Consider the following 13,564-nt stretch of genomic DNA (forward strand, 5'->3'; position numbering starts at 1 on the left):
TAAAGATTTGCTCCTCATTATTCTATGCCAGGAACCGTGTTAGATGTCCCTTTGGATAGGAATCCAAAGACTAATAGGACATAGTCCCCACTGTTAAGATGACTGTTCTGATGGTCTAATGCAGCCTGGCTAACAGTATAAGTCTGATGCTTAACGTATAGTGTGCTTGAAGTACAGTTGCTTAAAGGACAGTATGAGGCACATGGTAACATGGAAGAGGAAGAATTAGTCTCATCATGTATGTATATGGGAATAGAAGGGAGGGGTGAGATATAATGCTGAGCTGAGCCTTGGGGAAAAAAATAGTTTTCGACATGGACACAGGCGATAGAGTGGTGAAAGCTTGGGGCAGGGTGGGGGGGGGGGCGTAGAAGGGGTCAATGGGGGAAAAAAGGGGACATATGTAATACTTTCAACAATAAAGATTTAATTTCCCGGCTGGTGTGGCTCACTGGTTGAGCATCAACCTATGAACCAGGAGGTCACAGGTTCATTTCCCAGTCAGGGCACATGCCTGGGTTGCAGGCTCAATCCCAGTGTGGGATGTGTAGGAGGCAGCAGATCAATGATTCTCTCTCATCATTGATGTTTCTGTCTCTCTCCCTCTCCCTTCTTCTCTGAAATTAAAAAATATATATATATTTTAAAGATTTAATTTTAAAGAGGAAAAAAAAGAGAATAGTTTTCTAGGTGAACAAGATGGTGGTGAGACTTCCTGGACACGAGACATTACGTGCAGAAGCACACCAAGAAACAGTGCAGTGTGCTGAGGGTTGTTAGGGTAAGTGTTTGGCTTTCAGAGTGTGGAGATGGTTAGGTCGAGAGAGCCCATGAAGAGTCATGCTGAAGAGCTTGGACTTAATTCCCGAGAGCAGAGGCATTAGCATATCATATTTACATTCTGGCAGTAATGCAATAATTCTGGCAGCAGAAGATGGAGGAGGGTGATGAGGTGAGGTATAGAAGCTGGTTAAGAGGCTTTGCAGTAGTCCAGGTGAGGGATGATGAGCACCTGGACGGTCCTACAGTATTCATGGCAGAGTTGGAGAGAAGCTATATAAATGGAAGACATTTTAAAATGCAGAGCCAAAGGATTTGGTGATTGATTAGATGAGGAAAAATAAGACAAGAATAAATGATTTATTGGAATAGATTGGGTTGCCAAGTATAAAAAGGTGCCATTAATAATTACAGGGAATTTGGAGTGGGGTGGGAGATAATGCTGCTGGCTTTGGGCATGCTAAGTTTGAGGACTTAGACAGCCAGGAGGAAGGGTCCTTCCTTTCCAGAATGACAGTCCTAGCCTAAGTCAGACATCCTTGGGCCAGTCTCCTGAAATAAAAGTCTCCAAAGCCTCACTGGAGTTCCTGAGCTGAACACCTTTCAAGCATATAAGCTGCATATTGAAAACTTCCTGGACCCTTACTCATAGGAAGAGAATAGATCATGGACTTGCTTTTTAAAATCAGATACTGACTCCAGTGGAGCAAACTCTCCTGCCTCTTATAAGCACCACACTTTTAAAATAAGCCAGCTCTGGCTCTCAGGTGGGCTCCAGGAAGCCCCCATCTCCTTAGGGAGCGGCATTTTAAAAGATGGAGTTGCAGCCCTGGTCAGTGTGGTTAAGTGGTAGAGCGTCGACGGGTGCACTGAAGTATGGTAGATTCAATTCCCAGTCAAGGGCAGGTATCTGGGTTGCAGGTTCATCCCAGACTCCGTGACTAGGGGTGAGTGTGGGAGGCAACCAATCCATGTATCTCTCACATCGATGTTTCTCTCTCTCTCTCTCTCTCTCTCTCTCTCTCTCTCTCTCTCTCTCTCCCTCCCTCCCTCCCTCCCAACCCTTACACTCTCTCTAAAAATCAATGGAAAAAAATATCCTCGGGTGGGGATTAACAACAACAAAAAGATGAGATTGCAGCCTGGCCCCCCTGGTAGCTGGAGAGAACCCAGATCTTGGGGGGCTGGACCCTCTCCCAACCACCAATCCTGGTATGGTGTTCTCAATGCCAAAACAAGACCCCATGTAGCCCCAACTCTTTGCAAAAGACGGGACTGAGATCCCCAGCACTCACCTGGCGGTGGCAGGGCCTAGCACATGGGCTCCATGAGGGGCCGTCCTTTAGGGTCCTCCCAGGGAAGGGGACAACCCAGGAGGCGGGAGGCCACAGCCGGTGGCCAAAGGCAGGGGAACGCCCTGTTTCCCACTCCCCAAGTTCATAGGAGGGTGCCAGAATCCGTTATCTCTACTCCGCCCCCTCTTCACGCACTACTCCACTGTCCCGCCGATAAATCCCAGGAGCAAAGGGTAGCACGATCCTTTCCGCGCCCCTGCGGGCCCAGAAGCTGGGCGCTAAAGCAGTGCAGTCCCCAGCTTCCCCTGCAGAAGCCGCGCTCCTCGCTTGGTCCGGAGGTAGAGGGGGCGCGAGAGAGCAAGTGGGCGGGTGTCCCATCCTCCGCATCCTCCTCCAGGTCCTGGCGCGCAGGGTGGGAGCGCTGCGCCGCTCCGCGCTGCGTACCGCGGCCCGCTTGCCGCCTGCCCCTTGCCCAGCTGGGCCACGTCCCCGGGCTGCGGGTGGAGGGCTACCAGGCACTAACGTTACGCTGTTTCCGGTTTTTCAGCAGGCTCTGTTTCCCCTCCCAAGGCGGCGGCTGAGCGGCGGAGCCCCCCAAATGGCCTGGCCAGATGCGGCAGGTTTGCTGCTCAGCGCTGCCGCCGCCGCCACTGGAGAAGGCTCCGTGCAGCAGCTACAGCGACAGCAGCAGCAACAGCAGCAGCGAGAGGAGCAGCAGCAGCAGCGAGAGCAGCAGCAGGAGCAGCAGCAGCAGCAGCCACAGCAGCATCTCCCGTCCCGCTGCGCCCCCAGAGCCGCGGCCGCCGCAACAGCCGCAGCCCCGCAGCCCCGCAGCCCGGAGAGCCGCCGCCCGCTCGCGAGCCGCAGCCGCCGGCGGCATGAGGCGCGACCCGGCCCCCGGCTTCTCCATGCTGCTCTTCGGTGTGTCGCTTGCCTGCTACTCGCCTAGCCTCAAGTCGGTGCAGGACCAGGCGTACAAGGCACCCGTGGTGGTGGAGGGCAAGGTACAGGGGCTGGCGCCGGCCGGCGGATCCAGCTCCAACAGCACCCGTGAGCCGCCCGCCTCGGGTCGAGTGGCGCTGGTGAAGGTGCTGGACAAGTGGCCGCTCCGGAGCGGGGGGCTGCAGCGCGAGCAGGTGATCAGCGTGGGCTCCTGTGCGCCGCTCGAAAGGAACCAGCGCTATATCTTTTTCCTGGAGCCCACGGAGCAGCCCTTAGTCTTTAAGACGGCTTTTGCCCCCCTCGACACCAACGGCAAAAACCTCAAGAAAGAGGTGGGCAAGATCCTGTGCACTGACTGCGGTGAGTCGCCCCCTCTCTCTGCTGGAGAAAGGGGGGAGGGGCGAGGCGGTGGAGAATGGGGGTGGGGCGGGGAGGTGCTGCAGGTGCCCAGGCCGGGCAGAGCCTCACTGCTGGGGGGTGGGGCCGCCCCTGGGCAGGGCGGCTGGCACGGGTGGATGAGGGGTTTGAGATTAGGGAGAAGGAGGATCAGGCTCAAAGTATGCCAGGGGTGGGGACGGGCGGGGGGAGACGCTGGCCTGTGCCAGCAGGGATCTGCGGCTGATGTATGGCATGTGGGGCTGGAAAGCTGCCATCATAGCCCAGTAGAGGCAGGAAAAATGGAGAAGTCCGGTGGTGTTGGCCCGAGGCTCAGTGGATCAGGAGTGACCCTCGGAGGCCTTGCCCGTTCTGCTCCCACGGGCCTGCCTTGGCCAGGTTGGCAGGGTCTGCAGGAACAGCTGGGCAGACTCCCAGGCTGTGAAGGCCTCCGCTTAGAAGTTCTCCTAGGCGGCCCCCGCCCCCTCCTCCTTCTCCTGGCTTCTCAGGTCTGCTCATCCACACCTCTGGCGCAGGCAGAGTTGGACTTTTTCTGCTACTGTTTTCTGTTGCCCATGTGGCTCAGGTTTTATTTTCCATCGTGATGTTCTCAATCGTGTTGCCTGCTCAGCGGGTAGCACAGCCTTCTGTTAACCTCCAGGACTAGCTAGCAGACATTCTTCGGGCTGTTTCTCCGAGATCCTACTAGGTCTGTTAATAGTGATAAGGATGAAATAGAGTAACTTCTGCCCAATGCTGTAAGTTCAGCTCTGACATCTTACTGGCAGGATATATTGACTGCATCTCTCATCTTCATGATGTTGGTGCTGCACAGGAATGCAGGTGATAAGAAACAAAACATAGAAATCTGTATATCTGTGTAGCTGGGGATGGAGGTCTCCCATGTCAAAAGTGAAAGAAATGTCAGTTTAAGAATTTTTTCTTCTTGTCCCTGAGTCTAGTACTTACTTCTCAGGAAGATAAATTTAAACCAAATTGTCCTTATATTGAAGTATTTGGTGTTAGCTTGTCTTATGCTTATTCATGTTGGGGTTTCACTTAGTCCCGTCTGAGGCTGAATTTGGTGCTTGTGGTGTGACTCTAAGCGTGTAATCACTGAATTGTGATAGATGTCCTGGACTGCCACAGAAGTTGGTATGCTTACCCAGTTTACTGATTCTGGGTAGTGTAACAAGGCTTTGAGTAAGTTGCAAAGAATGTGGAACAGCTCACTGGAAGTTTTGCTGCCTTCATCTTTCTAGATCAATGCCTTTTGCTTGTGGAAGCTTTCCTACTCCTGGCTCTCCCACTATTACCACCATCCCCGTCCTTCAAAAGACACATTTTAGTTTAGTGCTTGGGAGAATATCTACTTTACTTTAATGAGAAGAATCTTGCAGTGTTCTTTCTATCTTTCTTTCTTTCTTTTTCTTGCAGTGTCTTAGAAGGGAAAAACATTTGGTGATAATAGCAGTTTCTGTCTCTGACATTGTTTTGTGGAATATTGTTGACTGCTCTTTAATGTTGGTTTTATGTTCTGAAATGTTTTATGATGACAAGTGGAGACCAGTTAAGAATTTTTAATTTTTTATTCTGCTAAGTATTTTATCTGAGATCCCCTGGGGAGCCATGGAACTGTATTGTGCAATGGGAAATAGATAGTAAAAACATTTATTGAACCTTGTCCAAGGGCAGCTTCTGTTTTGGATTTCGGCGAGTTGCTCCTGAATATGCACAGAGCACATTGCCAATCTCATCCACTTGGACCTGATGGTAATTGTCAGATAACCCCATAGGGTGACTGGCTTCTCTATTTCCAGTCCCCCGTTCCCCCACATCATACCTTGTTTGTTTAGTGAGTGTTTAAGAGTTGAATATAGAGATCATGAAAGATTTGGGGTCAGAAATATAGTCTGCTTCTAGGTTATGGTCATCTCATGATTAAAATAGCATGTGTAGTACAGTTCTTAAAAAGATAAATTTAGGACTGCAATCACTGCTAAAGAAAAGGTCCTCACATATCATGAATTATCAAGGAGCAGGAATGGTATGGAGGTAAACATTTTAGAACTCAAAAATATTTGCTTTGAATTGATAGTACATAGACACATGTCAGTTTTGGAGGGTTATATAAAGGGAGTAGAAATTAAAGGACATGTTTGTGAGAAGAAACTTGTAAAACTGGTGATAATATGCCAGAAGAGCATAAACTGCATTTTCTTATTTTCTATTATGTGGTTACAGAAAACATGCACTGGTAATGGTATATTAAATAAGGAAACAACATCTTCCTTGTGCTCAGCAGGAAATAACTAACAAATTCATTTTCTGTTTTCTATCTCTAAAGAAAGCCCTCTGGGCCTCAGGGTCATTGGGAACTTTTTCTCCTTGGAGCACATTTACCCATTGCAAAATAGGGAAACTGGCATTTGGAGACTGTCATCAGGGCCGTTACATTGAGCAACTGTGGTTGAATAGTTACTTTGTTTAGCCAGTTCCAGCTCTAAATGTGTCTAGGTTCTGAAAGGTGTGGCTCCTAGGGAGAGCTAGAAAGTTGTGTTTTGGTGGGCTAGGACTTTGGGATAGCATACTCTATAGAGGAAAATATTGTGCCTTAACAGTTGCCACATGCCTTGGTAGCATCCACTGAGGGGTCATACTGGACCCCTTCCACAAGGTCCTCAGCAATGGCTAATTTTACTGCAACTGTGAAATGTTGATTTGAAGTCTGTACCGTCCTCCTGGTAATCGTCAGAGGGGCAATTTTACAGATCTAACGTGTGTCATTCATCCAAAAGAACTACCTCTGGTGACAAAGAGTTGAATAAAATCTTTGCATTTCTGAGAAGATTGCAACACTATAACTAGTTGCATATATATATATATGATTTTAAATGGTTTTCTTATTGGCAGGATATAGTAGATAGCATTAAAAAAAAAAGCTCATTCTTCCTTTGTGACTTTCTGATATGAAGTTTTCTTCCAAAGTATAGTGTACTTTGTTGTTGAAGATGGAAAAGGTGTATTCCTGGGGGATATCACATTCTTTAGGGTAGTTTTTTTTTTTTTAAATATATTTTATTGATTTTTTACAGAGAGGAAAGGAGAGAGATAGTTAGAAATATCGATGAGAGAGAAACATCGATCAGCTGCCTCCTGCACATCTCCTACTGGGGATGTGCCTGCAACCCAGGTACATGCCCTTGACCGGAATCGAACCCGGGACCCTTTAGTCCGCAGTCCGACGCTCCATCCACTGAGCCAACCGGTTCAGCGGGTAGTTTTTAATTAATTTGACACTTAGATTCACATATTAGAGAAAGGTGGTCCACAAAATTCAAAAGCGATTGCATATTTTTAAAATGCTGTTTATTTAAAGAATCTTTGCTTCCCCAGCCAGCTGGAAACCCAGCTGTGCTACAGCTTGAAGGTGGGAAAGTGAAACTAGGTTAGAAACTGACCGGGGCGGCTTAGTGGTTGAGCATGGACCTATAAACCAGGTGGTCACAGTTTGATTCCCAGTCAGGGCACAGGCCCAGATTGTTTGGTTGTTTCTTGTATGTGCCCTGACCAGGGATCAAACCTGCAACCGTGGGGTATCAGGGCGATGCTATTACCAACTAAGCTAACAGGCCAGGGCTATCTTTGAGTTCTTGTTTCTCCTTGCTCTCCTATCCCCAGCATTAGATGCTGCCCCTGGCTTATAGTGGGACTCTCATAAGTGTCTTTTGAATGGATGAAGTCAAGTGAGGTTAAAAAAGCAAGCCTCTATTAATACTGAAACAATCTTAACTTGCAGATCTGTGACACTACGTATTGTGCTGAAAAGCTGAGTTTGATGATAGCCTTTACCTGTGCTGTGGGAACCTTTCTTCCAAAGGAGTCATTGTCAGCTAGAGTACTTAACCCAAAGTGCTTAATCATTGTGCTGATTAGCATTAATGGGATTTGAGCTGTGGAGAATAAAGGTCTTGCTGGCTGGAGAAGAAAACCATCCAGTAAAATGCCTATCAGTTTGAATTAACAAATGGTAAACTACAGAGAGTGGTATATTAACTAATGGGGTGATTAACTTCCTCTTGGTCCCAATCCTCTTTATCATCTTATATTATTGAGGACATTTTAAATTTATTTCCTAACAGCAAATACATCAAGTTAGCCTTTTTCTTTATACAATTGTATTTATATTTTTGAATATATAACACACATATATGGCTCAAAATTTACATGATGAAAAGTCTTCTTCTCACTCCGTCCTCAGCTATCTGGCTCTAAGGCAATTGTAAAATAACATTATTAAAATGTGTATTTCTCTAAAATCAGAATGTTTTCCAAGTAGTCATATATTTTTTCAACAGATAGAGAATATTAACTTTGCCATTAGGATAATCTTATAGTAAATTCTTCATATGCAATATTTTTTTTACTCTAACCCAAGATCTTAACCAGTACCCTACCTCACAAATATAACCTAGGGTCAGGAGTGAAAATACCAACTTACTTCTTAGATACTTTTCCATTAAGAAGTTTTCTATGACAATTAATTTTGTGAGTGAGTCTTAACTGGGATGCTCAAAGGAGAGAGCCAAAGATTTGATACTGAGCTTTGGGGCTGCAGTTGTGCCCATACAGCAGTTCCTACTGTTTCACATTCTTGCTAATCTCACAATAGCATCCATGTGGGAAATCACAGGATTCCATATATGGAAAGAGAAAACTCCACAGTGCCTGATTGCTTTGATTTTCATTTAGAAGCCAAAGACCCAGTTGCTGGTGAAGAGTTTGATTTTGACTATATTCTTCTACAGCTGATTTTGACTAGATTCCAGGGTGAATTAGCCCCTCAAATACTAGTTTGAAGTACTGTGTTTAAGGTAACTGATTTGAACGTAGCATTAAAATGTCAGAGGATCAGGGAGTTGCCATTTGGATAAATGGGGAAAACACAAATACACAAATCTAAACAGTGAGAAGTCTTAACCCTCTTAATCATTTTGGTTTCATGGTCTGTGACAGTTTTGAACATTAATTTGGAAAAGGAATGATGATGTCAGTATCAATGAAGTCCCCTTCCCGCGCCCCACCTCCTTGCAGTCTTCAACAACTTGTTCCTGAGTTCTTTTCCAGGTCTAAAGTGCTGTTAGTATAATTTACATATACAAAGGTAAAAGAAATTTCCCCCCAAATTTTGAGTTTGGTTGGATGTCTGTGAAATGGGGATTTTTGTCTCACTTGTTTCTAGTGATTTAACCTTCCTCTCCCACTTTATTGGAATTTGTACATAGAAATATATCCAGTTCATGAATTTCAAGAGATTATATAGGAAGTCTTTAGAAAACTGGGGAACGTAGATGAATTGACTGGTGGAAATACTAAATTATGACAAGTTTGAAAAAAATGACTGTCTTAATTGAAGTGAAAGCCGAGTCCTTTAAAAAGAATAGCACACAAATGAGTCGTGGTGAGCTCCACAGAAGGCTGCAGGAACTGAAGCAAACCTGGAGGGCCATTAAAGGCATTAGGATGACATGAAAGAAGACATGCTGTACCTGGGCAAAGGCTGGCCAGCTTTGCCAATCTGGGGTCAAAAAGATAGGTTCACACGGACTTGAGATCATTTGCTGCTAATCAGCAGTGATGTTTTTGGTAATTATGAAATGAGGTGAACGTAAAGGCACCTTCTTTTTCTGGCTAGTTGCTGCCAACAGAGTGTGGCATACAAGCTTTGTTCTACAATAACATTCCCTTCCCACTTTATACATGCAGTGAAATCCAAATAGCCTCTCCAGGGACCTTCCCTGGGACAGAGCCTGTAAGCTCTTCTCTGTGCCTCCGATCAGGACCTGATTGTGCTGCTTGCCTCCTGGGGTGGGGCTGGAGGTGGCTAACATTCCATTTACCCTTGCAGACCTCTCCAGAGTGGCTGAGGCACAGGATTCCTAGCAGGTTTCAGTATTCTGCTAGCAACGTCGCCCCCCAAGACATGATGTTTGGGTTACTTTTTACTTTTTATTTTCTCTTTAGAAACAGAATCCTAAATGGTTCTCTTTTTCCTTCACAGATTTCCTGCCCTGTGTTGAGGACATTGGCTCCCCCTCCTCTTTCCTTCCCTGGTCTGTTTATACAGACTGAGGATTTGTCTTTGTCCTTTAGGCTGGGATGTTTTACTTGGTCTTGATCTTGATCTTGGTCCAACTAATAGAAGCCAAGCTGAACTAACATTCCTCAGAACTGAGTGAATGAGAGAAAGGTCACCGCATAGCTAAATACCTGGTCCAGCCCATGGGAAAGTCAGGACATCATTCATTCGATTGTGGCAGTGATGTAATTTGGTACCCCAAGGTTGTACTACTAAAAAAGCTTTCTTTCAATTCTATCTTTCAAATGTTTGCTTCAACAAATATTTGAATATGTGCTCTGTGTCAACAACTAGGAGCCTTAGGGAAGTTGTATCAGACACAGTCTTTGTCATCAAGGAGCTTACAGTCTAGAACCGTGGTCAGCAAACTGCGGCTCTTTGGCCCCTTGAGTGTGGCTCTTCCTAAGCCTTAGGAGTACCCTAATTAAGTTAATAACATTGTACCTACCTATATAGTTTAAGTTTGAAAAATTTGGCTCTCAAAAGAAATTTCAATCGTTGTACTGTTGGTATTTGGCTCTGTTGACTAATGAGTTTGCCGATCACTGGTCTAGAAGTATAAAGATAGAATACTAGTAGTCATCCAATCCAGAGTATGATGAATGCCATAAGATATACCAACATATAGCCCTGGCCGGGTAGCTCAGGTGGTTAGAGCATTGTCCCGATATGCCAAGGTTGCAGGTTTCATCTGCAGTCAGGGCACATACAAGAAGCAACCAGTGAATGCATAAGGAAATGGACCAACAAATCAATGCACTGTCTCTCTGTCTCTCTGTCTCCATCTCTCTCTCTCTCTCTTTGTCTCTCTGTCTCCATCTCTCTCTCTCTCTTTCTTTCTCAAGTCAATAAATAACAACAACAAAGATATACTAACATATTGCTTTTGGGAGGAGGGGAAGAGTCATAAAGGGAAGGTTATACCTGGTTAGAGAATTAAGGAAAGTTTCTTGGAGAAGTAGTTTGAGATAGGATTCTAATAAAGATAGATGAGGTGGAGGTGGCTTAGGGATAGAGAGGAAATTGACTGATTAAATCTACTGAATGCAGAGAGAGCAGTGTTCTCAGTAGCAGAGGGATGTGCTTGTAGTACAGAAAATAACCAGGGTGAAAGAGAAATGGGCAGGTATTCCTCATTTTTTCTTATTCTTGGAGTTTTAGTATTTATGGCCTGTATCAATTATATGACACTTATCAATTTAATGCCATGCATTTTAATTATTTTTGATGGCTCAGTATCTTATATCCTTCATCTTATTGTAAGATTTTTGGGAGCAGTAACTTAAAATATGGTTAAGTAAATATTTGATTAAGAAGGGAGTGAGCCCTTTTGCTTTCTCTACTGACCACTTATGACCTAGACAAATTTCAGGGTTCCTTAAATGACATCCCAGGCTAAGTGATAGATCAATCATGAAGAGCATATTCAGAGATTTTGATAAAGAACAGAAATTTTGCTTTTCAGTTATGATTTCTTTTCCATGGTAGTCCATCGTCTTATTTCCTTGCAAGTAATTCTTCTCAAGTTTTAGAATTATCTCTAGGTGGTTTCCCTCACACACATCAATATTTTGGCTTGTATTTCCTTTCTGTCTTGGTTAGTTAGCATTCTGTAAAATTGTCCAGTTTTACTTGCTATGTGAGCTTTATGGATATCCTCCATTCTAGTCTATCATTAAAATATTCAATTAGACTGTTACTCTGGCCTTTCATGCTTCAAGTTGAATAGCTTAAGAGGTAAGAGGTCTGACTAGGTGTCTCTGTAGTAAGCAGAGGTGGTTGTACCTTTTTGCCTAGTAGGCAGCTTGGGGGAGTCTGGAGGTCAGTTCTGGTTCTTAGATCTTTCTTTTTTCTAAAAGGGCAGGGAGTGGGAACCCAATGCTTCTTCATGTGCTGTGTAGAAGTATCTAGTGGGGGTCACAGAGCGGGGCTCTCTAGAGGGAGTTCTCTTCTAGCTCAGAAGTAAGTCCTCAGGACTACTAGTCATCACCTTGCAGAAGGCTCAGGATTTGTCTTTGTCCTCAGCTTCCTCAAGTCAGGGTCCCTCCCACTGGTGCCTGTGGCCATTAGTATAATCTCAGTATAGTACCCCATCATGTTGCTTAGGCCAGTAATGAATTTCACAAGCACTGCCCAATCAATGACTCTATTCTGGAGTAACTTTGTATGGCTTTAGAGTTTATTTACTAGTCAGGATGAACAAGTAGCTTCACTTGATGACCTGTCCTGTTTGAATTTCTGTCTCTGAATGAGAAAAACCAGCAGGGCTGCAGCCAGTGCAGCTTTCCCAGAATTGTCATTGGTTGATTGGATTCCAGGGAGTGGGGTGGGAGGGGGGAATAACAAAAAGAATAGCTTTTTTAAAAGGAAGAAAAGAGTCTCAGATCACGACATGACCCAATTGTCACAGAGTGAACCCAAGGCCCACAGGTGAAAAGCTTATTTTAAAGGACACTGGGGCTTCCAAAGGCAGCCTGTCAGACTGCTTACTCCTAATTGTGTTTTTGTTTTTTTTAATTGAGTATATTTTTATTGATTTCAGAGAGAAAGGGAGAGGGAGAGAGAGATAGAAACATCACTGATGAGAGAAAATCATTGATCAGCTGCCTCCTGCACGCTACCCACTGGGGATCAAGCCCACAACCTGGGCATGTGTCCCTATTGTGAACTGAACCCTGACCTCCTAGTTCATAGATGGATGCTCTACCATTGAGCCATGCTGGCTGGGCCAGTTGGTTTCCTTTTTATAGTCTGTTTTATTTCTGAGATCCTCTTACCTGGGGTTGTATTTCTCCCACTTTATCCCTCTGTGCTCCCCACCTTCCTATTTAGGGCTGCTGCCATACTTGCTTTTGTTATAAATGTAACAGCCATTTCTTAGCAACCATTCCCAAGAACCAGAGGAGTTTCCAGAAATTTCTAGTACAAAGTTTCCTTCCTTGGACTTTAAGGTCTGATAGATTTTGTGGAAAGTAGGAACAAGGCCTGGGATTGGTACCTATGAGGGTGGAACCACATTTGACAAAACTGGCTAAATTTCTTTCAGGTCCAGTTCTTTTGGACAAAACATGAGGTTTTTCCAAGAAGGCCTCTCCCATATTGCCGAGTCGCATTTTTTAAATTTTTATTGATTTTTTAGAAAGAGGGAGAGAGAGAGAGAGAGAGAGAGAAATATCGATTGGCCACTACCTCCCACATGTGCCCCAACAGGGGATCAATCCTGAATCTTGTGTATGTGCCCTGACTGGGAATTGAACCCACCACCTTTGAGTGTACCAACAATGCTCCAACCAACTGAGCCACACTGGCCAGGGCTCAAAGTCTCATTTTCAAAAGGGGACACTTTCTCCAAAAAGTCTAGTAACATTCACTGGCCTCTTAGTGACATTAAATTGTCTTGGTCAAATACTGACAATAGTCCCTGTCAGATGACGCATCTGAGGCTCAACCCAGATGATTCAGTTCAATAGTGAGAAGATTCTAGAATGTGGAGCCAGGTAGTCAGGATGAAACAAGATATTGGGTGAAGCAAGGTATTACCACTTCTGAGAGAGACTCCTTGCTGCTGGGAAAGAATCTAACTTGTAGGCTGAAGGGAGGCACATGGGTGGCCCCAGATAGAGAGGGAGCTTGCTGTCTTTGTTTCTCATTATGTAAATTATCTGAGTAGGTTTCCACTGTGCATGGTATGCACTCAGCTAACAGGGCAAATGGGAGCTGTAGCTGAGACTGGTTCCCTTGGGAATACTGTTTTCACTTCTGCTGGTTTTATCCCAGCTTCTACTTTTGCCCACACATAGTGTGAGCTCTGTGCTTCTATGTGGTGTTGCAGCCTCAGGGCCTCTGATGAATGATCTGCCTTACGCCCAGAGCTTGTTGTACAAAGTAAAAGTTAAAGGCATTGGTTCTAGGTTAGTTCTCAGAAGGGGTCACTTGAAAGTTAAGTACAGGGAACTGTGTCTATAAAAGAAAACATCAAGTTGGGTTTGATGGTCTTCATTGGGCCAAAGTCATGAACCATACCTTTTAAAAG

General features: G+C 45.0%; 1 protein-coding gene across 2 annotated transcripts in view; it reads left to right on the forward strand.

The window, feature by feature from the left end:
* Positions 1–2,093: 2,093 nt before the first annotated feature.
* The window catches only part of NRG2 (neuregulin 2), a 176,148-nt gene continuing 164,677 nt past the window's right edge, over positions 2,094–13,564 (forward strand). Inside the window, exon 1 of one of the 2 annotated variants that reach the window (XM_036314768.1) lies at positions 2,094–3,377. In XM_036314768.1, coding sequence (XP_036170661.1) covers positions 2,687–3,377 — 691 coding nt within the window. In that variant the 5' untranslated portion in view covers positions 2,094–2,686. The remainder of the gene's footprint in view (positions 3,378–13,564) is intronic. The other variant, XM_036314770.1, reaches the window with a different exon arrangement.

This window comes from Myotis myotis, unplaced genomic scaffold, assembly GCF_014108235.1.
Source record: "Myotis myotis isolate mMyoMyo1 unplaced genomic scaffold, mMyoMyo1.p scaffold_m19_p_6, whole genome shotgun sequence".
NCBI classification, from domain to species: domain Eukaryota; kingdom Metazoa; phylum Chordata; class Mammalia; order Chiroptera; family Vespertilionidae; genus Myotis; species Myotis myotis.